Source organism: Notamacropus eugenii, chromosome 7 (assembly GCF_028372415.1).
Source record: "Notamacropus eugenii isolate mMacEug1 chromosome 7, mMacEug1.pri_v2, whole genome shotgun sequence".
Lineage (NCBI taxonomy): Eukaryota > Metazoa > Chordata > Mammalia > Diprotodontia > Macropodidae > Notamacropus > Notamacropus eugenii.
Window position 1 is genome coordinate 51,221,236 of NC_092878.1, and position 24,644 is coordinate 51,245,879.

Consider the following 24,644-nt stretch of genomic DNA (forward strand, 5'->3'; position numbering starts at 1 on the left):
TTCTGATGACCAAACTCTGGACTCCCCATACCCACCCAGAGGAGGGGTAGAGGATGACTATAGCCTCTCAGTTGAAAACAGGAACACTTGCAGAGGAGAAAGCTGCTATGAACCTTCGTTGGATTTTCCCAGAATTCTTGGAGAGCTGCTACTGTATAGGAAAAGCTTGGCTCCCATTCAATTTCTTCCGTGCTATTGTAACCATAGAGAAGCCTCTTAGCACTCACACCTCCTGAGAAAGTCAGTAAGGGACGAGATGAGGGGTTAAAGAAAATAAAAAGCGAGGAGGAAAGGATGTGGGGTTGGTTAAAAATAAACTTATCGGATGAGGATTAAATTCTGAAAATGTTATCTCGCCCAACAGGAGAGTGGAAAAAAAATAGGCACTTCAAGGAGAACCTAGTCCACAGGATGAATAACTGTAAAAATAGGAGGAAATGCCCAAAAGTAGGTGCCAAACCTGCAAAATGTAGTCATGATTGTTTTTCTCAAGGTGTTACCTTTCCAGGATTGCTCCAGCCAAGGTTCTTGATGGCTTGGGGAGTCAGAAGACTTAGGTACAACTCCTGACTCTCTGACTTCTTGGTGGCACAGTGGACAGAGTGCTTGGCCTGGAGTCAGGAAGACTTATCTTCACAAATTCAGATCTGGCCTCTGACACTTACTAGTAGTGTGACCCTGGGCAAGTCACTTTACCCTATTTGCCTTACTTTCCTCACCTATAAAATGAACTGGAGAAGAAAATGGCGAACCACTCTTTCTTTGCCAAGAAAACCCCAGATGGGGTCACAAAGAATCAGACACAACTGAAAAATGACAACAACCACCACTTTTGCCTAGGGCAAATAGAATAACCTCTATGGTCTTCTTTTCTCATCTGAAAAATGGGGGAAGAGAGAAAGGATAATGTATGGTCACTTTCAGCTCAAATCTCTGATCCTTTGATCTTGATAATTGAGTAAACAATTTAGATATTGAAACTGAAATGTGAATTGTGGGAAAGATTCCTCTAAGATTCCCATCTCAGTGTTCTGGCTATGGCAAGGATTTCTCAAACCCAGACAGCAAGAGCAGGAAGGAGGTTAAGAGATCATCTAGTTCAGAACAGGCATGATCTCTTTGTAGTTGACGAAGTGTCTTACCTGTGGTACATAGCTGTTAGTGGCAGAGCTTGGAATGGACCCCAGGCCTTCCCACTTCCAGGTACACTCTCCCCTATAGTACTACTGACCTTTTGCACCAAATACACATTTATAAGTGCTTACTATATGCCAGGTTATGTACATGTATCACACCCAGCAGAATCTATGCTCATTCGGCCCACATTTCCCAGGAAAACTCAAAAGGAAAATATTTATAAGACACAGAGTCAGATAACCCAGGTTCCAGTCTTAATGTTGCCACTTCTACCTATGTGACCTTGGAAATGAGTCACTTAACTAACTTCTTTGGGCCTCAGTTTCCTCATCTGTAAAATGGGGGGGAGGAGACACTGAACTAGATGAGTGGCATCAGATTCAAATAGAAATGTATCCCAGTAATGTATAGACTTAGAAAACCATAAAAAACACATTTTTATCATGTTTTTTTATTTTGTTATACATTTTCAAATTACATTTTAATCTAGCTTGGACGGTACTCTGGAGTGTTGGGCCCCATGTTTAATATCTCCAAACTAGATGACCTCTAAAGTCCCAGTTTTTATCTTTGGTCTTGACAATTCAATAAATCTTTTCCTTTCCATTTTAAGGAGGTAGTCCATCTTCTCCAAGCTGCCTACTAGACTTCCTCTACAGTCTTGAAACCTCACCATGACTCAGCTGTTTCTCCAGAAGTTTCACTTGAGCCTTGGAATTCACACATTGGAAGTAACTTCTGTCCCTACAACCTCTCCCTCTGATTAAATGACTCCTCCCAGAATCTCCATTTAAAGAAATTTTGCAGGCTAGCCTTGGTTAATAGTTCTTCAGGCTGCACTCTGGACCCTATCATACTCTCATGCTGGAAACTAGGCCCCTCTGCAATTCCTTTTCAGCTTTCTTTCTTGTATTGTCCTCCCTTGTTATGAAGGGGAACTCCTTGAGGACAGGGACTGTCTTTCTACTTGTATTCCCAATGTTTAGCACAGTGCCTGGCACTTGGTAAGCACTAGCTGACAATCCACACTCCATCAGTTCTATTAACTGATAGACTTCCCTCTCCCTGTTTCTGCCACCTAGTGTCCACCTTTAAAATGGAAGCCCCACAAGATAAGCTCTAAATGGGTACGTGACTTAGATCTAAAAGGTCATTAAACATTTCGACCCAGCAGTACTCCTACTAGGTCTGTATCCCAAAAAGATAAAAGAAAAAAGAAAAGGTCCCAAATATACAAAAATATTTATAGCAGCTCTTTTTGTGAAGGCAAAGAACTGGAAACTGAAAGACACCTGTCAATTGGGGAATGACTGAAGAAGCTGTGGTGTAGGATTGTGATGGAATGCTATTATATTGTAAGAAATGACAAAGACAACAATTTCAGAAAAACCTTGATAAGTCTTATATGAACTAATGCAAAGTGAAGTGAGCAGAACCAAGACAACATTGTACATAGTAACAGCAACGTTGTAACAATCATCACCTGTGAAAGATTTAGGTACCCTCATCAAGATGACTGAAGACAATTCCAAAGCACTCATGATGAAAAATGCTGCTCGTTGCCAAGGAGAGAACTGATGAACTCTAAGCACAGACTGAAGCATATTTTTTCACTTTCTTCCTTTTTCTTTAATTTTTTTCCTTTTTTTTTTTTTTGGCAACATGGCTAATGTGAAAATGTTTTGCATAACTTCATATTTATAATGGGTATCATTGCTGGACTTTTCAGTAGGTAGGGAAGGGGATGGAGAGAGGGAAAGAATTTGGAGCTAGAAAAAAAAAAGAGGTCCAATGTCTCCCTCAAGAAATAAGCATTAAAAATAAAGGGCTTAAACACAGATTTGAACATAACCCAGTGTTTATTGATTCTCGCACTACTAAAGTGATTTCATTTCACAATTTAAGTCGACCTGTAGGGTTGGTAAGGACAACATACACACATTTAATCAGCCACAATCCAAAGGTGGTGGTGACCAGCACACACAGCCTCAGGCAGGCTTTGTCCCTTTTGAAATCACAAAGTGGTCTTTATAGATTTTTCTGAAAATACCCAAGCACTGAAATGAATGGAAGATTATTTACCTGTGAGTGATACAAAAAAACAGCTATTTTCCAAAGCATTCTACTACAGCAGGGTCAGGAAAATTGCTATAAGGAAAAAAAAAAGTGACTGGAGACCATATTTCAACTTTCAGAATGTACAGATGGTCTCAAAAAAACCCTCAAATAACTGATTTGGTTGTTTAAATATTTTTCTAATTCAGAGCTTCTTAACCTTTGTTGTATCATGTATACCAATGGTAGTCTGGTGAAGAAGGCTATAGACCCATCCTCAGAATTACTAAAATTTATAATTGAAGGAAATGCTGAAGTTTAGTGGTTAATGAAAATAAAGACGTCAATTTTTCCCATACAAGTCATAGATGCACTGAAATCTATCCAGGAACCATTTGGGGATGCGTGGGTCCCAAGTTAACAACCTTTACTCTAAAGTCAACCTTACAAATTTGCAAGGAAAAAGCAGCTTTTGAAAAACAAGTGTTTTCAGCTTTCCATCCTCACTTGAACTCAGTCATTCCAAAATGGTCCCTGGAGTGATGAAAACAAAGGGTCAGAAAGACTGAGGCTGCCCACTTGTAGGATCCATCTGAAGGGGAAATAATGCCTCAGGGCAACTAAACTCTATAGATCTCTCGCCCTAACTTAATGTGTAGGTAAATCCTAGCTGGAAAGGCATGTGTTTAAAATGGGGGGAGGGGACAAATAAATCCTTTTCTCATATCAGGCACACTCTTAACAAAGAGTAGTGATATACCAGAACCAATGTTTAAACTCATTGCAGTGCCTAAGGGAGGGTTCTAAATTCAGTACAGTAGGGAAACCACAAATGTTTTCACTCCAGATGGCAAGTGCTACTTAGCTACGACGCGTGTACGTTCACACCTAACAGCTAATACTCAGAACCCAACAGAGAGCAGGGCTAATCATGTTCAGCTCTAGCCAAGAGATGCTCTATCTCTTGGAGGATCATCTCTTTTCAACTGAACATTTCCTTTTCCCACTCCCTCTCCCCCAGTCTTAAGTCAGTCCATTCATTAGTCCCTTAATGGTAGTTTTATTGTGTTTCAGTCATGTGTCTGACCCTTTGGGATCCAATTTGAAGTTTTCTTGGCAAAGATATTGGCATTGTTTGCCATTTCCTTCTCTAGTTCATTTTTCAGATGAGGAAATTGAGGCAGAGTAAAGTGACTTGACCAGAAGCATACTGCTAGTAAGTGTTTGAGGCCAGATTTGAACTAAGGAACTTCAGGAAAATGAGCTTTCCTGATTCCAGGGCATAGCACTCTATCCATTGCCTCCTACAGCTTCACAAATTAAATTAGGAAACAGGATGCCATGGAGCATGTTAAAAGCTCACTGGACTGGCATCAGTCAACAGAGATTTAGTGCCTAATATGTGTCAGATACTGTGCTAAGCATGGAGGTTACTTATTTGTGAGTGTGTGAGCTTGAGCAAAAAAATCACAGTTCTTCTTAGACTTATAACAATGTAGAATATAACACATCTACTTCCCTCCAAAGGCTGTCATGAGGAAAGTACTCTGGAATGCTGAATAAAAAATAAAAAAAAACAAAAAACCTTCTGGGTTTGGAGTCGCTGGACCTGGATTTAAAATTCTCACTCTGCCTGTGTGACTGTGGCGAAGTCACTTAACCTCTTGGAGGCTCAGTTTCCTTATAGGTCAAATGGCAAGGGTGACCTAGATAACTTCTAAATTTTCTTCCAGACTCTTTAAACTATGATTTTTTTCAGATGAGATTTTCTCTGATTCCACAGCAACACCAGGGATTCTCAGGAAACAAACAAAAAAGATTTTGCAGGGGGCTTTTTTTGTTATTCATACAAAATGTAGAAATATTTAATACATAGATGCATATGACCTTGGACGCCTTTGGCAGACTGGCAATGCCTATCTGGACTTGTCTCAGAATGTATGCATAAAATAGAAATACATAGGATTACCAGGGAAACCAATTCTATTGAAATAGTTATCAAAAGACTTTTTAAAAATTGGTGGACCTCAGGTCAAGATCCATGTTCCAAAGTTAATTTTAAAAAAAGATAATTTCAAGGAAACGACAGCTCAAATGCATTTTAAATCAATCATGTTTGTTGCTATTTCATAATGACTGAAAATGGTTATTTTAAAGTTGTCTAGAGATAGAGCAAAGGGTCAGAAGGACCCTTTGAAACTTCCCGTAGGTATTCACTTTCTCGTCTTGAAGATGAGCGTGTGGAGCTATATTATCTTGAGTACTCCCTTTCCAGCTTTAAGATTTGAGGATTTGGGAGACACTTTCATCTTCTCTCCACTAGAACTGGGCCTATGGCAAAATACTGCACTCCCCTAAACTAATCCTGGCCATTTATCAGGTAAGAATTGATGGATGGATAACCCTAAACCTGTTCCCACTATTGGAAAAATGAATCATTTACCCTGCTCACACTAGCTTGCAGACCTTCACATTTGAGTAATAGCACATCTGGAGATGGCAGGATGAGTTTAAAAGATTCTTTTTATGAATTCTTTAAATATGTCAGCTGCTTTTTAAATTGGGGAGGACATGGGATAGGCAATTACCATCTTTAAAGTAATTATTTAAGACTCATCTTTCTTTAATTGAGATTCTCTAGAGCCACACAGCTGATCATTCTGTCAGCTCCAAGAGTCTAACACTAAAAAAAGGGGTCTCCTCACCACAGCCAACCATTTTAGTGGTCAAGCAAGTCTTTACAAAGAAAACACCTTAAACCACTATATTTTGCAAGCTACTATGTGAGGACTACTCACCCTAGGATGGCATTTCCCATCACTACTTCTTTTAAAGGAAATATTAGGACTAAATGATCAGACATAATAAGGACAACTCTGCTACTAAGAAGCCAGAGTAATTTAAAAAGGCAAAGATATCAGGTTCAAACAGATGATCCATAATTTAGACAGCTCTGCATTTAATTGGTATTAACTACTCTACTGTAGATCTATTTACTGAACTGAGGTAAGACTTTTTACTCTCATGAAATTGGATCTCTGGATCAAAATTCAATCTACTGCTAAGGAGGATGCTCTATTTAGATGATGTAATGGTTAGGAAGGCTCTTAACATTTCCATTGCCAGGAATACAAATGAAATTGATCTGATTATTCACCAAATGACTTTCCCTTGGCAGTTTGCAGTCCTTCCCAAACAGCGGGGTCTAAGGGAATATCATAAACAGTCCCTGGGTATATGGTTTCATCTTCAACCTGTTCTGGGCTTGATTTCCAGCAGGATAATTCAGCCAAACAAATCAGCCACAGATAAAATAGATTATTTTAAACATTTATTGTATAGTACCTTTCTCCCAAGGGTTTAGGTAAGATATAAGAAAAGGCAGATTTTGGACAAGTTAAAAAAAAAAACTTTCTAAAAAAAAAAAAAAGGGAAGTCAACTCACTGTACCAGAGTCATATTGTTTTAATAGCCTGCTCCTCAATCAATTAATCTGCATTTACTCCCAGTAATCAGATGCCCCATTAGTACACATGAGGAAGACTGGTGAAAAGCTTTAAGTGAGTTTTGGAGGCTTATCTGCTGTCTCTGGAATAGACAATGGAGGAGTTTGCGACCACTGAAAAGCAGCTTAACCTGTTAGTGCCCAGGCAACCAAGGTTATAAGCTGCAAGAAAAATTTGTGAGGTATTGGTGTAACAGCAAGCAAAGTAGGGGGGTTTTTTTGTTTTCTTTTTGGAGTTGTTTCCCAGGCTCAGGCTAAATTGTGAGCATCTGAAGGCTCAATCTCCTTTGAACCCTGACAGTTCATAACTGTGCTGAGTCATGTAAGTTTTGTGCCTACTGACTCTGAGCCAATCAGGAGCTGAGTCTTTGTTATATATACTGGGAGTTTGCTATTTTACTTTGGGGGGGGGGGGGTTGTTTATGAGAAGGATCTCGTGATTCCCTGGTTGAGAGTCTGAGTGACCATACATTCAGACCCCCCCCAACCGCTCAGATATAAAGGTTTTCTTGATCCAGAGGTATATATAAAGCATATAGCAATATTGCTTCGATTCAGGCAGTAGAGCCCTATCTGTGGGTCTTTATTTCTCTGCTTATATTTCCTCTCTTTGTATTTTCTGAATGTCATTAAAAAGGATTGTTGACCCCTGAACCAGCTATCTTTCCCAGTAAAGTAGATCCAAGAACCTGTGCTAGCATTTATCCCCAGTATACCTGTGTGGTTGCTGTTACAATTGGTAAAGGAAATCACTTACCAAGAGTTCTCTATGCTGATGAAATCACAGGATGAGCCCACAAAAAAGAAAAGGAAGGAAAAAAAGACCAAAGCAAAATAGCTAACTTCAAAATATGTAGATACTGCTTGTCACCAGAGTAGCTAGTAAACCCTCTTTTCTCTCACTATGATCTTTTAGTTTATTGCCAAGGATTCTTAGGGCAACTGAAGCTACATTCATCAGGGCTAAGTTTATATTCCTAACAGTCCAAGGCAGAGTAAAGAGAAATCCTGTCAGTCTCCCAACTAATGGTGATTCACAGCATGTTCTACAGCACTGCCATTTGAGTCAGCTCAGTTTCACTCACCGAACCAATTATGACACCAAAAGGATTTGAGAGTTTATCTCCAGGGTTCACAAATGTATGATGGTAGAAAGCTGTGTACACACACATACACACACACACACAAAGGGGGAACAAAGGAAGGGGCACATTTTGTACATATCCAAAGATTTACGTAGAAAAAAGCTTGATGTGGGGCCAGGTGGAGATGGTAACACTTGTCTGAGGCTTTTCAGCCATCAGTTAAGGCAACTTAAACTTGTGATTTTCCCCAAGAAATCCAATATCTCTACCTCAAGAAAATGAAAGTGTTTCCCATGTTCCTTCTTCACTGTTTCGGAAGGAAAACGAAACAATTTCAAGTAAGATACAAAAGGGAATAGAAGAAAGTTGAAGAAAGGCCACATTAGTATGGGAAATGGATTATTAGGAGGAAGGAACACAATTTTTTTTTCACAATGTCACAATTATACCTCGGTAAACATATGACCTCTGTAACACTGACAATAGGAGTGAAACTGAAGTAGCGAAGTCTAACCAAAATGCTGGTTGTGGGAATGAAAGCTGGTAGAGATAGAGAGTTGAGTGACTCAACATAGGTTTTTTCTTCCACAAATTTTTTATTTCTCTTTTCTTATTTAAAAATGTAGACTTTATTTTTTACCTCACTTTCTCAAAGGAGGGTGTTCTCATTTTTTTTAAAGGAAAAAAACATTACTAATTTTCCTGAGCCCTGCTTCCCATCAGAATCAGTGGAGACACATATAAAGTCTGAGGTCCAACGGACTACTTACTGTCTAACCTCTTGACAGAGAAAAGATGGCTCAAGGATGAGAAGTATAATTTTGGAAGTAACCAAAGCAGCAATTTGTTCTCTTTGACAAAGCATATGTTATACAAGTATTTATTTTTCTTTCTTTTTTTTTTTTAATGAATATAGGGAAAGATGGAGAGTGAAAATTTTTGTTAATTAAAAAAATACAGTTAACCAAAGATCTAGTTTTGTTTTGTTTTAACATAATTATAGATTGGTTCTAAGGTCTAGATCATACTTTTACTCTTAGATTCACAACTCTACTTTATTAGAGAAGCAGTATGACAATGTTGAACTTCCAGCCTTGGCTAGACTCCTGGGGAACCCACCTCTTGGGGGAAGAAAATAAGGGAAGTAAATGGTACTTCCATATCATACAAGGTTAATATTTTCACCATTCTTGAGCAGAGGCAAAAAGCCTTTCTTCTATGACCAATTTGACATTTTTCTTTACCATGTAGAAGCTCTATCTCAGGAAGAAGGAACAAAATAAAATGTCTTCGGTCAATGAGGCATGTGTGAAAGTATCACAACGACAAGAACAGCCCTTTGTAGAAACAGCGAAAACATAGACTTGAGCTAATGTTACAGAAAGCCCGTCCAATGATGTCTAGCTGAGTGGTGCACTAGGAACATTAAACTCTTTCCCTAGGCCAACCTCTCAAGTTGCTTCCAGAGGCAGCATTTCTTGGCAAAGCTTTCTTTCAATTCAAAAAGTTTACATAAAGTGCAAATAAGATTTGTTTCCTCCCCTATGTTTCCTTGTTCATCATCTTTACACCTGATGTAGCCAAAAAGTCATCTGCTAAACTTGCTGAACAGGGTCATTGCCCAATGGTATTTCTGGAGTAGGCAAGTCTTCAAGTTCTTCCAAAGTCACAGAGAGTGTCTGGAGATGAAAAGAGTCCTGACAGAAGAATGCTGAGTACCACAGGCAAGATAAGAGACACGAATGGCGCATTTCTAGCATGTGGGAAAGATTATCCTTCCCCCGAGTCAATGAAGAGGTCATCTTTGGATCTTGTTGCTTGCAGAGAATTCAGAAACGGTGTTTCTGAAAAGAACAGTGCCAACCGATCTCCAGGTCAGTCCTCATTTCGGGAGGTTTCTGTCTTCCCTGTGTTGGTGACAGAAACAAGAACTGGAGGTTAGGAAACTGGATTCTAACACAGTTATATGGGAGGGAGGGACCTGGAAGTATACAGATTAACCTATGTAACCTGTGTTACAAACTGTCTCATCTTAAAACCCAAACAACACAAAATACCACAAGTACTTGTGACAAGGTCATTCTTATTAAATTTTCATAGTGACCACTAAAGTAAATATGAAGTTAAATGTTTTCAGCCAATTTTTAACCATGAAGGTACTTTGACTTGTTTTTATGACATCTTAATCAACAGCATTTATTAAGCACTTATATGCTTGGCACTGTGCTAGATGCTGGGGAAATAAATATAGAGATCAAAAACAAGCTCTACTGTAAAGGAGTTTAGGGGATAAGGCCAAGCTCAGATGACTACATAATAAATGTGAATTATCACCTCCCCGTTCATTCCTACAACCAGCATTTTGGTCAGACCTTGCTACCTCAGTCTCGCTCCTGTCACCTATGTTACAGAGGTCATATGTTTACCCTCAGCTTTAATTGTGAAATGTTCTTTACGACTGCTCAGGGGGCCCATCTCTAGTCATCCTGATCTATATCTCACCACTGAACCCAGATGGTTCCGGAGGTGAAAGTGAGGCTGGTGACCTTGCACAGCCCTCCCTCACTTAAATCCAATTCACTTGCAAGTCATGGCATCATCTTTCTGATGTCTCGTCCTCTTTGGAGAACAAAAGACCAACAACGGTGACTACAGAAGGGAACACTTTCCCTCTTCTGAAGCCTCCATTTCCCATATTCCTGGGGCCTTTCTTTACCCTTCTCTGGGTCACCATCCCTACTCCCATTTGTATCATACTTAGAATTCTCTCTCATTTTCCTATGCATACATTAAAGAAGGAAAATGGGAAATAATTCCATTTTCTTTAGGTAGAGACATTAGATTGCTAGAAAAATAAATCACAAGCTTAGCTCTGCCTTGACTGATGGTAGAAAAGACAAGTGTTGTCATGACTCCTTGTTAGAGCTGTTTTCTACAAGTCTATTCTGAGGATCTAATGAATGGCTTTATAATTCATAAAACAAGATAAGAATATATGAAATTATTATTAAAATGTCACTACAAACTATGTTGAGTAGGAGGAGAGTGACGATTGCCTCTTATATTGTGTAAGCAAAAATAATGATTTTTTTTAAACTAAAAAGACCCAAGACAACTTTTCCTTGGAAAAATTTGGAAGAAGACCTACCAGTTAAATTCCTGAATTTCTTTTTGGCTTCTGCTCTTTCCTCTGCATCAAAGTACCAAACAGTCATAGCGTATCTGTGAAAGACAAGGGAAAGGAGGTTTAGATGAAAAGTTGGGGGAAATAAGGTAAGAATATTGGCATGTATTGAAAACCAAACACAAAAATGTTTCCCTCCAGTATCAAAGGACTGTTTTAATGTTACTTTAGAAAGACTTTTTTAGGTTTACTTATTTTTATTTCCTATCACAGATTTAAAATTCTCAACCCTGCTTTCTGCCTTAGGACTGACAAAAGGCAAATCTGCTCAGTCAATTCTCTCAGCCCATAATGGAAGAGCCTATCATGACCAAAAGTGCTTCCAACTTCTGAGACAATGGTTTAAGAACCTTTTTCCTATCATTTCTACATCATCATTTTTCCAAAAGGACTTACAAATTATTTTTCTTGATTAATTATCAGGGAAGTAGTGGTCTGAGGTATTTACTAGCTATCTGTAGAAAGTACATACTAAGAAGGGCAAATAGGTAGCCCTGGACTCAGGACGACTTGATTTCAAATCTGGCTTCAGACGCTTTTACTAGCTGGGTAATCCTGGGTAAGGCACTTAACCCCAACTGCCTCGGCAAAAAAAAAAAAGCATATTAGACAACTAGAAGCTAGGACATCTTGAATTTCACCCCTGGCTCTGCCATAATGCACTGTATAGACCACAAACATATCAACCTATCACTGACAAGGTAGAGGGAGTCTAATTCTCCTGTTTTCTATTCTACTCCAAGCTAAAGCCCAAGGACACCATCATCATTTGGCTTTCTTGGGTCTCTATTTCTTAAGGAGGGGATTAGATTACATGAGAATAACACTAACACAGCACGTCTTTGGCTTAAATATATGGATTCGGTACAAGTCAAGTTTGGGGAGTTGTGTTGCTTAAATAAATGAAAATGTATTAAAATATATAAAATAAAAATTAAAACTGAAATAAAATAATCTTTTTGAAGTTTACATGTGATACTCCTCACAGGTTAATTTGCTTCTCCTTCCCCCAAAAAAAGTGGAGGGAGGTGAGAAATTAGAGGGAAACTAATTGCAGCTAACCTAAAGTGGTCGAGTTAATGAATATTTCAAATGGAAAGCTCTGGTTTCCTCAAACCTATATATCCAAGACTTCCCCTTTAAACACATTCAGAGAAAGGGATGCTAATGTGAGCAACTGTTCAAGTTCACACAGGAAGCCAAGTCAGAGTCTCTCTTTCTTCATCTATAAAATGAGAGTTGGGGGTGGGGTTTGGGGGAGAAGATAGGATTACTTTACCTAAGGTTCTTTCCTGCCCTTTAAAAAAACAAAACCTGTGATTCTATTTGGAAATGATGATTTGGTTATTCCAGAAGAAAATCTGTCTTTGGGGGTATCTGTCATTCTCAGTGCTTTACCTTGTAGCATAGGAAGGCTGTACTTCATGTGGGTTCCTACGATCTGACCAGAAGAAGAGTAGCCTATCAAAAATAGGTTCCACATCTGCTATAAAGGACTTTCCTTCTGGGAATATCCGAAGTATCCCACCATGTAGCTGAAAAACACAATAAAGGTTATTTCCTGAGCACAGATATAATTCCCCAGCTGGGATAAACATATTACTGTACTCTACTGCTGGTGAGGAAAGGGGAATCTGATTCCCCTACTCTGTCTTCCAAGCTGGAGCCCCAATATGTGCATGTGCACACATTCTCCATCAGAATGCCACATCATTTGCCTATTTGTGACCTCAGCTAAAAATCTTTTCATTTTACTGTATCAGACACTGAGTGGCAACATTATAGATGAGTAAATGGAGGTAAAATATTTTGAGGTTCTTTGACCTCAAAATGTAGTGCTATTTGAAAATCTCTAGGACAATCACAAGACAATTTGGGGTACATAAAAGTAATAGATTTGATAGGGAGAGGGAAAAAACTTGTGGTTTTATTAGCATAGGACAATGGCTGTGTGGTGAAACTTACTACCAACGCAGGTTGGCACCTTCTCTGCAAATGAGTCTTTGTGAGTAGACTAGAAACACTCAAGGCTTAAGTGACTTTTAGGGGGAAACAAGATCAGTAGCTATATTCATGGCCAGTTTGCTATCCACTGCAACATATTGTACAATTAAATTTTTTTTTTAATTATTATTCTTTCAAAATGTGATGTATGTTAAGGGACACATTTTAGCTTCATCATGTTGGGGGAAGGAAAGTGGAGAGGGAAAAGATGAACTTTCCCCTAGTGTTTTCATCCACTCCCTGTTTTTCTAGCTGGTTTAATAGTTTCTCTGGCCCCCAAACAAAAACCTTAGAACTTCTCTGAGGCAGCCTGTGTCTGACCCTAACTGAGAGGAAATAGGGATGTGAAGATTCAGAAGCCAAGTAAGCTGGAATAACTCCCTCACTTCCCAAACTACTAAATCATTCTTGAATTTTCAAAAATACTTCAATCCATATGTATCAGTTTGTAAATCTGGATAAGCATAAACACAAGTTACACACAGTGGAGAATATATAAAATGAGCCTAGTCTCCCTTGGAGTTAATACCCACCTAGTAAACCAAGGTAAGTGGCCACTGATGAGATATTTTATTCCGTGTGAGAGAGGCTGTGTGGGAAATTCTCTCTTGGGGATGCTTTTATATCTTAGAGCACTAGTTTTGTGAAAAATCTCTCAATATTGCTGCTGGGAGGAAAAGTGTATTTTGTTGCTACTCATTAGGTTTCAGCAGTCTAAGTCATGTCAGCTCTGGCCGGGCTCAAAGTCTGATCCCTCTGCTTTGAAAGACAAGTAATCAGAGAGGGGCCTTTTTTTTTTTTGGTGGAGGGGAAAGACTAATTCATCTTTACAACCATTATTTTCATCTTAGATCCTTTAGTCTAGATATTCAAGGATGGGAGGACAATTTTCTCCAGAATACTATGAAAAGGCTCCTTGGAAGATAATGAACATTTTAGTATTTTCAGTTTTCTCTATTTCTAAATTCTATGAATTGTCCCCCTAAAGCTAATTCTTAGCATAATCCTCTCTCTGTGCCATGTGCTCAATGTACATTTATACATAGTCCAAAAAGTCCCCAAAGTACCTTGGAATCCCAGTTCTTGTTCAGATAGTAGATACAGGTGATACATCGCCCGTCTCCATTGGGATTGTCTACGTGCCGAACATATCCGGTCCCATTCCCTGGATAGCAAGCCACCATTGCCTAATAGATAGATTAGATAGATAGAGCTTTTATCAAAGGTTTGCTGTCCACCCCGTGCTGATCTAATCACTAAGGATGTAAATAAAAATCAACAAGACAGTCCCTGACCTCAAGGAACTTACATTCAAATGGGGGAAAGATAAGATGTAAAGGGCAGGTGGGGAGTTGTTGGGGTGCAGTGGTGACAGAGTTCACACAGTGACACTGAGAAACCCAGACATAAACAGAGAGCTGTTGACACAGCTAATTGTTCTCCAAACAGAATCCTATTAATATAGAATGTTGCAAATGAGACTTTGGCGACGCCCTTTATGTCACCACTTAAACTTCTGTTTATATGCAATCTTAGGCATGTGGTGGCTTACTGTTCTTCAAAATTAATTCTCCTTTGATCTAGAATTTTCACCTTAAAAAAATCCAACTCATTCTTGTACCCACTTTGCTGAATTCTGTTTCTTAAACTCATAACCAACAGTAGTATCTTGGCAATCTTGGAAAAAAGTCAAAGCCTGAAGTATCCAGGTGAGCCTGCAAGGTCTTTGGCATCCTAAGAAGTTTGGGTGGTAAGAATATTATGTTTGAGATACAGTCACAGGCAGGACACAACAAGGAGCATGCATCATTGTAAAGTCATAGGAACCTGCTGTGCATCATCAGAAAGCGTGCTTCTGGAAACTGTTTTATGCAACTCAAATCATTCTGGTGTTTTTGGTGGGGTTTCCTAGTCTGAAGGGCAAGGGCTGAACTTCAGTGTCCTCATCGGTAAAGTGGAAGAGAATAATAGTGGTACTATTTATTGGCTTTGAAAATCAACTAAGATAAATACACATAAAACACCTGAAAGGAGGGGGAAGAGGAGCTAGGAGAGAGAGAAAAATAAATCCTTGTTAATTGTTAGGATTTTTTAACTTTTTTTTTTCTAAAAGCATTATGCAAATAGCTAAAAGCCTTTAGGGCAGCTAGGTGGTACAGTGGATGGAGTAGAAAGACTCATTCTTGAGTTCAAATATGGCCTCAGACACTCACTACCTATATGACCCTGGGCAAGTCACTTAACTCTGTTTGCCTCAGTTTCCTCATTTGTAAAATGAGCTGGAGAAGGAAACAGAAAACCACTCCAGTATCTTTGCCACAAAAACCCCAAATGGGGTCATGAAAAGTCAGATGTGACTGAACTAATAATTAAAAAATCTCTGAATAATGACCAAGATAGGAGAAGGAGGGTAAGAAAGTCATTTGGTAGCAATGCCTTAAGTTGGCAGCAAAGACACACAAATATATCACAGGCTCACCAATTGAGACCTGGAAGGGATCTTGGAGGTCATCTAGTCAACTCCTCCTTAATTTTAAGGGAAACTGAGACCAGGAAGATTAAGTGGTAGGCCGAGTGGGGACTCAACTCAGATTTTGTGATTCCATGTTCTTCACTCCTCTCTCATTCTTTCCACAATACCTCCCAAATACTCCACTTACTCCTAGCTATACATAGGTCATAGGACTAGCCACAGGAACAATCAAACATTTCTGAAACCTCCTTACTTTCCTTGCTAATCATTTTCAGAGAGTAAAGAGGCTTAAGGTTCAGCTGAAAGAGAACCAACCAGAAGCCAAGCACCAAATCCAATGGGAATTACTAGGCAACACAAACTTCATGATGTTGAGAATATTTTTGTAGAGGATGGGGGCAAAAAGATCCTGCTATGATCATACCTGTTTCTTATAGTATTTTGAATTTAATTTTTTATTCTGAACATAACAAACACCAACCAAAAGAAACATTTCCAAATATAGAGAATAGGAAGAAGGGGGATCATACATGAAACTGTGAATCTTTTATGCACAGCTTAATAAATTTCCTTTTAAGCATATGTAAATTCAATATATATTAGCATAAATAGTATATATTAATATAATAAATATAATATAAATACACATTAGCATAAATGGTATATATATACATGTATTAGTATAAATTCAACCTGTAACTTTCAAACCTTTATTCTTGGTCATTTTCCTCTGCTCTCTTCTATATGTTTGAAAAATGTTTCCATGACTCTCTTTTCTTTCCCGCCTTCTCTTTCTTTTTCTATTTCTCCTTCCTTCCTTTTTCTTTTTCGTTCTCTCCTTCCTCGCTTTCTTTCTGCCAACCTATCAAGACTGCCCCTCCCCCCGTTGAAAAAGAAAAGAAAACCCTTGTAACAAATTGGCATAGTCAAGCAAAACTTTCCCACATTAGCTATTTCTGAAAATGTTAAAGGTCCTTTTTTTTCCTTTTTCCTAAAGCATATCTCATTAAGAAACTGTACATCCTAAGTCAGGGAAATAGATTAGAAACACAGGCTGGAGTCCTTTTCCTCCTAATTCAGTTCCCATCCAGCTAGATGGGTAATTCTCTGAACCATTTTAAAATCTGGAGCATACACATCTAGTGGGATCTTCAGGTCACATTTCCTGACAAATGAAATCTCACCATCATTGGGCCAACGGCCAAGATTAAGCTCAAGGCAGAGAAGCCCAATTGTTGCTACTAAGAGTACTTGGAAAGCATGGGCTGGCCCTTTAGGATGCTCTCAACTTCCTGCTACTTTGTTACTACTAGAGTAAAAGTAAATAATGGTAATTTTGGCTTGGATGTAAACTACAATACAAGAAATTAAATGCATTATTCCTTAGTATCACCTCATTTTAGAAAGAGTAAGGGGATCTAATAATAGCTAACATTCCTATAACTCCTATTAAGTGCTTTATAATTAGTATTTAGCTTGATCTTCATAACAACCTTGGGAGGTAAAGGCTAATTATTATCCCCATTTTACAGATTTGGAAACTGAGGCAAACAGAGGGTAAGTGACTTGCCCAGGTTCACAGAGCTAATCACGTGTCTGAGGTTTGATATGAACCTAGCACTTCTTTGAAAATTAATTTTAAACTGAAGTATTTATTATAAAGAACAGGTATGGCTTGAGTAGGATTTTGTTTTCCTTCTACTCTCTGCCAAAGTGTGTACAAGGCACTGTGCTAGGCAATGGGTATAGAAAGTAAAAAATGAAACAAACCATGTGTTCAAAGAGCTTGCATTCTATTGGGGTGGGGGTAGGAGGCAGGGATAGGAGAGTGATAACCTGCACTTAGAGAAATACAACATATTTGGAAGCAAGATGAAGCACTAACACCTAGGAAGGATAAGAAAGGCTTTAAGTAGGTGGTAGGTAGTACTTGCTTGAGCTTATAGGCTTTGAAGGATGCTACAAGTCATAAAAAAGTTTCTGGGCCATATGAGAAAGTCCAGGGCTTTTCCTTTTGGGGGTTCAGATCCAAAAGATATGATCTTTTCCTTTTAGGGGTTCAGATCTCATCCACATCATCATAGATTTGGGGCTGGTACGTGATCTTAGATACCACCTGGTCCCACCTCAATGTAAAACGATCTGTGCAAGGTTGTAAAATAACATGGGCAGCTAGGGTGTGCAATGGATAGTTGCTTCAAGACTGAAGTTAGGAAGACTCATCTTCCTCAGTTCAAATCTGGCCTCAGGCACTTCCTAGCTGTGTGACCCCAGGCAAGTCACTTAACATTGTTTACTTCAGTTCCTCATAGGAAATAGTAAAGCACTGAAGTATCTTTGGCGAGAAAACCCCCAATGGAGTCACAAAGAATCAGACACGACTGAAAAAACGAGTCAAAAACAAGACGAGAAGTAACAGTCAGGATTTGAACTCAGGCCCTCTGACTCCAAATTCAGAGCTCTTTGCATCGTATGGGAGGGAGATCTTCTCAAAGCAAAAACAAAATCCCCAGTAACAGAAGGTGTTTAAACTACCAACTCCTTCAGAAAATCCTTGTGCAGGTCTCAGAGTAGGAGCCCCCTCCTTGCCTCAATAAAGAATAAAGTCCGCATCTCCCATGAAGGCTCCTAGCCTTAATTAGTAGTGTTAGAAGAATCACCTACTGTCCAACAGCAACCCCCTATAAATTCTAGGAATGGCCCACAACCCAGAGAACTCTTTGATCTTTCATCCACTCTCTACATAGAACACACATATGTTTTGAGTCACATACGCACAGATAGCGATTGCAATTCATGTGTTCAATAGTCGCTTATCAAGCTTTGCGGAAGGAGAGATCCCAGGCTCTAATAACTAGCTGTGTGACCTCTGGGCTTTAGTGTTTAGGGAAACAATTAGACCAGGTGATTCCAAAGGACCATAGATCAGTTCTAAATCTTAGGGGTCACTCGATGAATAATTAAGAGGGGAGTCTCTGCTTTCTTGGAGCTTCTATCAGTATCTTTGAACGCAAAAAAGTAATGGATCTGGAGTCACCTGTGGAGCAGTGAGCCTCATGGGAATTCGATACCTCTTTCAATAGATAAGAATTTAGAATCTATGTGAATGAATGCTTGGCGAGATGACTTGAGATTTATAAAAGGCCAAAAAGTATTATCTTTGTTTCTTTCTGTTTACATTTTTTTAAAAATGCCTCAATGACCTGCTTTTCTGTGTGTTGGGGGAATGGGGAGGGGCAATCCTACTTAATACGCCTAATAAGGGAAAGAGATAAACAATACAGAAGAGTTACTACTTATCTCTGGAAAATGGTCATTATTTTAAGGACTTTTCTTTTGACCATATTGGTGATAAGATTTCAAAATTTTAAGAGCTCTTACATTTCCCTGCTGTAGGCACTAGTTCTTCAACCCCCTCACCCCTTAACTGTAGAGATTCTTAAGCTGAGGTTCTGTGACTTTTTTTTTTAGTAACTATATTTTATACGATTGGATAGTTTCTATGTGTCTCATTTTATGCAATTAAAAACATTATTCTGAGAAAGGGTCCATAGCAGCGGTGGAGAACATGCAGCCTCAAGGCCACATGTGACCCTCTAGATCTTCAAGTGATTTGCAGTCAAAGGGCCGCAACTGATGACCTACAGGGTCACATGTGGCCTCGAAGTGGAAGGTTCCCCACCTCTGATCCCTAGGCTTCGGCCAAACAAATCATAACACCAAAAAAAAAAGGTTAAAAAAAACCTAAGTCATTTATTTCAGAAGTTCCTTTGGCCAAATAATGACCACAAATCATAATCACCCATCATAATTATATGTAGTTGGGACAGGATAAAAGAAAGGGAAATAAACTCAGAATTCTTGAGGTATGATTATGTAGAGAAACAAACACTGAATGAAAGGGTCAGGAAATAGATTCCAGTCTTAACTCTACCACCAGTTTGGCTGCATGAACTTGCACTAGTCTTCTCTCTAGGAAAACAACAGGGTTAGATGAGGGGATCCTAAGGTCCCTTCCAGTTATAACATTTTGTTTTCTGTATAAATGAGCCAACATTTTCAGGACATCACTTAGTATATCATATATTATATTACAGATCTAATCATCTAGGCTGAAAAACAGAATATCGCATCTTCCAGGAACCCTACCACCAAATGGGAAGCTCTTTTTTTAAAAAAAAATTTAAATGTTTTACTTGCTATTGGTAAATTAGAATAGAGCCCCAAACCCTAGTTTTAATGAAGTTTTGCCTTGTTTACAAATATTTGAGAACTCTGTGTGGAGACGGGAACATACTACCACCACCCAAGAGTTTGCAGTTGCCAGTACCAATGTGTGGGGAAGCAGAAATATAAGTTATTTCTCTTTCTTTTCTTTTTTTTTTTTATAAACAGTATTTTATTTTTTTCCAATTACATGTAAAGATAGTTTTCAGCATTCATTTTTTATAAGATTTTGAGTTCCAAATTTTTTTTTCCTCCCTCTCTTTTCCCCTCCCCCTTCCCCAAGACAGCAAGCAATCTTATACAGGTTATACATGTGCAATTCAAATGGGAGACTCTTTACATAAGTACTGGCTTTTTCAGACTACAAAGAACGAGCATGCTACAGAACTTAACATGTTGGCTTAAATTTCCATGGGTATTATGGGAAGAGAGAGGAAGTTCCTAGGACTAGTAATTGCAAAGGTAAAATATTCATTCTTTCTGACTTGCACCTGATATCATTTGACTAAAGCTTGAAACAATGAAAGGAAATCATTGTGAGTCTCCTAGAGCCTGTTGAAACTATATCCATTTTTATCAGTGTTGCCTGGCTTAGTGCCATAGGAGATAGAGGTCTGTATTCTCAGCTATTTGCCTGGAATTCCCAACATATTCTAAAGTAACCTAAGAAACCTAAACAAGCAGCCTGAACGTTATTTTTATAACTGGCCGTGGTGGGTGCCAATATGCTGCACGGGGCTTACTACAAACACCGGAAGCTGAGCCGGTCAACTGGGTTACTATCTCCACCTCCCTGAGCTGGGTGTGGGGGTACTGGATCAGAGGAAGGAGGGGAAAAGACAGATTCAAGACAATAGGAGCCTTGCCAAAGTGTCTGGATTACAGTGAGACAAACATGCAAAGCAATACTTGAAGAAAGGATGCCACTGACTTTTTAATTTCCCCAAATTCCAGACTACGCCTCTTGACATGGCCTTAAATTATAAAATTTCCACGTTGATTTTAATCATAGCTCTGATTTTATTGGCAAAGGGGACTCTCAATAAGGAAACTCCTCCCTGAAACTTACAGTTTCAGCAAGTTTCCTGGGGTACTGAGAGGTAAATGACTTGCCTAGAGTTCAGTTAGTGTGTCTCTTAGCCATCTCTCTACCATATTTTCTCAACTCTGAGCATCATTACCACCTGCCCCTCAACTGGAACCTTGGACTCACACCCTGGGACATCGGGGTGTGATAGATAAGCTTTCATTTACATCTTATTCCAAATGGACCTCCCCCATACTTCCTAGATATCTTTACATCATATCATCTATACTATGCCCATCATCCTCATCTCCTTCCTACTGGAACCGCAAATACCAACTGTGGGAAAGTTGGCTATAATAGTTAAGTTTTTTGCCTCATCTTGCCCGGAACCAGATCTCCCAGTCTCTTACTGGCCAACTCCACCCCCCTTTCCCCCACCCCAGATCACCTATATGTGTCTTTTCTTCCCCCATTAGAAGGAAATCTCTTTAATGCAAGGATTGTCATGCTTGCTTTTATTTTATCTTCAGTAAGTACTTAATAAATGCTTTATCTATCCATTTATGTGTCAGAGGTGAGAATTTCTTACTCAGAGGTAAGGTCTTCCTTACTTCCAGACTATGCCAGATGATCTTTCTAATAAATAACTTAATTAGGAGATGGTAACCACAGTCATGACTGTAAAAGGTGGGACTACTTGCTTGTGATATAATGTGCTTCCATACTATAACTGCTCAGGGCCTTTGACCAAGCCTCTTGGAATGCAGCTTCACATCTGATCCATTGTCATGGGCTCCTCTTCTCCATGGCCTGCTGAACCAAGACACCAACAACAAGTTCTAGGAACCCTAAAGAGGGCAAAATACCATAGGACCATAGGCATAGAGTTGGAAGGGGCTTCAGAGACCCCTGGTCCAACAGCTTCATTTTCTAGATAAGAAAACAGAGGCTATCCAATTCAGAGTCAGTGTCAGGGCTGGACCAGAGCCTTGACTCAGGTTCCCAATGTAGGAAGGGACTGACATTACAGAATGGAGATAACATTTTCTTGTATGGCTGAGGAAGAAATGTCTTGGAGGCTACCTTCTAAATTCCCAACCTAGAAACCAAGTTCCTTTAATCAAAGAATAAAGGACAATTGAAAGGAAGAAACCTGAGGTGAGGCACCAAAACACAAACACATTAATTTTGTTAAGCTCTCCATTGGATCATAATGTTATAGGTATAAACCATAAGACCATATTATCTCCTGAATCCTACTCCTCCTAGCCCCAAGTTTAAACCAATTCACCCAACACTTAGCTCATTTATCTGTGCCCTTTGAAACCAATGCTCTTTTATCGAACTACCCCCAAACCTGTCAGCCAACATTTCTTCTACCTCCTGATTTTAACCTTTTATATGAAGATACCAGATCCCTGGAAGTACTGTCTACTAGTGGCCTCATCTTGAATCAATCAATTCATCAATCAATAAACATTTATTAAGTGCCTACTATGTGCCAGGTACTCTGCTAAGAGAGGGCAGAAGAAAGAGCTCTCAAGGAGTTTACAAATGAATAGGGGAAACAACACATGAACAAATATAGACAAAGTAAAGCTATACACAAGATGAATAAAAACATAACAGAGGGGAAGGTATTAGAATTAAGAAAGATTGGGGAAGGCTTCCTGTAGAAGGTGGGAATTTTAGCTGGGACTTAAAGAAAGCCAGGGAGGTCAGTCACAGTCAGTATTCTGAGGGTTGGAGGAAGAGTATTCCAGGCATGTGGGACAGCTAGAGACAATGCCTGGAGCTGAGAGATGGAACGTGTAGTTTGTGGAACTTCAAGGAGCTCCTTACCCCATCTCCAGCTCTAAGGGTCATACAAAACAGATAGAAGATAACCTTAGGGAGAAAGGCATTAGCTGCTGGGGAGAAGCAGGAAAAGACTCAAAAGAAAGTGACACTTGAAGAAAACTAGGGATTTTCAAGGTGAAGTGAGAGGAGGGAGCATTTCAGGCATGTAGGGCTACAGTCAGTGCAAAGTCAAGGACATGTGAATGGACACAAAACTTCTGTGTTGGAAATGTAGTGATTCCAAGGTGTTTGGGAATACCTGGAATGATTCTAGAATAGAAAGGGAGGCATGGGGCATGACAATTTTGGAAGAAAAGCAAATTAAGCCTCTCTATCACTATGCTTAAAAGGTTTACAATGCCTCTTTTCCCATATAGTTTGATTTTTAACTAGCCCAGATACTGAGGCTCTTTTAAAAGAAAATTTTAATTAAGTGACCAAACTGCCCTGTGTAATATGAGAAGACCTGAAAGAGGCAAGGTCTTTCAATGGCAAATAAGACCAAAATATTAATGTCAGTTATTTTCCATTTGACTAATGTCAGGGAGAGGAAAAGGATGACAAATAAGATCTGGAAATCCTTTGCAAGGGAAAGTAACTTAGATCTAGAGGAAAAATGAAAGGAAATAAGATATATTTGTAAGTTTCTTCTTGCCCTCTTTTTCTTCTCTCTAGGTTCCCATTGAAAGGGTGGAAGTTTATCTTCAAGAACCTCTTTATGAATTCAATGTTTTCTCTTGAATGTCTTCAAAACAGACACTAAGAGAAGCTAGTAACTCATACAAGTATTTGAGGGTATTATTGTTTCTTAGGTTTCACATAGCAGGCAACTGGCACAAAAATTGTCTGGCACCTGATCATTCCTTCCCATACATAATCAATACATAGTGAAATGAAAAACCACAATATAAACAGGATGATTAACGAAGAGGACTCATAACTCTAAACAGCTGCTTTAGGTCAGACATTTTAATGCTCACTTTTGAAAAGAGTGAGGCTTAACTAAGAGTAGATCTTCCTCCTCATCTTTGGTTCCTTGAAATTTCCTTCAAGGACTCAGTTCAGGGGCTCGAGCTCTTTCTCCATGATGGTATATGTCTCTCTGTGTCTCGTCTTTTTCTTTCTGTGTCTTTTCTCTCTGTCTGTATGTGACTGCATCTCTGACTCTCATTCTCCTTTCCCTTCCTCTCCCATATACTACCCCTGTTAGTTCTCTCTCTTAGCATTTACTAATTATTTAGTATTTACCTTTCCTGAATACCAAGATCATCTACCCTCCCCATTCTATCTCCCTACCTTCCTTTCCTCCCCTCCTTTCTCCCAAGAAAAAAATTCCTGGAGATCCTACAGATTAGAGATTGTTATGGCCTTTGTATCATTAGTGCCCAGCACTGGGTGTGGTAGACAATCTGATAAATGTTTACTGAGTGAACAAGATGGTGTTTACGTAAGTCTATCATTCTGCTAGATGGGGGCCATGGAAGAAAAGTGAAGAATCAATGAGTATGGGCTTATAAAAACCCACTACTCTTGTTAGTAAATTCTGGGTATTTAAATAAGGATAGAGGTATCCACAAGACAAATATAAAAGGGTACCACTAATTAGCAACGTCAAGGCAGCTTTGGTGGTACAGGGGATTGAGGGCCAGGCTTGGAGTCAGGAAGACTCATCTTCCTAAGTTCAAATCTGTCCGTAGATACTTCCTAGCTGTGTGACCCTGAGCAAGTCACGTAACCCTGTTTGCCTCCGTTTCCTCATCTGTAAAATGAGCTGGAGAAGGAAATGACCAACCAGTCCAGTATCTTTGCCAGGAAAACCCCAGAGTTACAAAGAGTTGGACACAACTGAAATGACTGAACAACAACCGTTTGTAATGTCACCTTGGTATCTCTCTACCCCTCTGGGGAACAATCTCCTTACTGTTAAGATAAGGTATGCTCAAGGGTCTCTAACACTCCAAATGGTGGTTTTAAAAAAGTACTTTAAACCTTTAAAATGCGTTTAGATATGTGGTTTTTATTACTACTCTAGTGGTGTTTAAGTATTCCTCAGCTAAGAGGGTGGTAAATATTAACTCCGTTGAAGCCTTGCATAAATGCAATATTTT

At 39.1% G+C, this 24,644-nt stretch overlaps 1 protein-coding gene across 1 annotated transcript in view; it reads right to left on the bottom strand.

Moving 5' to 3' along the window:
• Window positions 1-8,358: 8,358 nt before the first annotated feature.
• Window positions 8,359-24,644, bottom strand: part of EGLN3 (egl-9 family hypoxia inducible factor 3) — a 38,170-nt gene continuing 21,884 nt past the window's right edge. The window contains exons 2-5 of the mRNA XM_072624349.1: window positions 14,038-14,157; window positions 12,365-12,501; window positions 10,931-11,004; window positions 8,359-9,689 (exon numbers count right to left, since the gene is read on the bottom strand). Coding sequence (XP_072480450.1) covers window positions 9,658-9,689; window positions 10,931-11,004; window positions 12,365-12,501; window positions 14,038-14,157 — 363 coding nt within the window. The 3' untranslated portion in view covers window positions 8,359-9,657. The remainder of the gene's footprint in view (window positions 9,690-10,930; window positions 11,005-12,364; window positions 12,502-14,037; window positions 14,158-24,644) is intronic.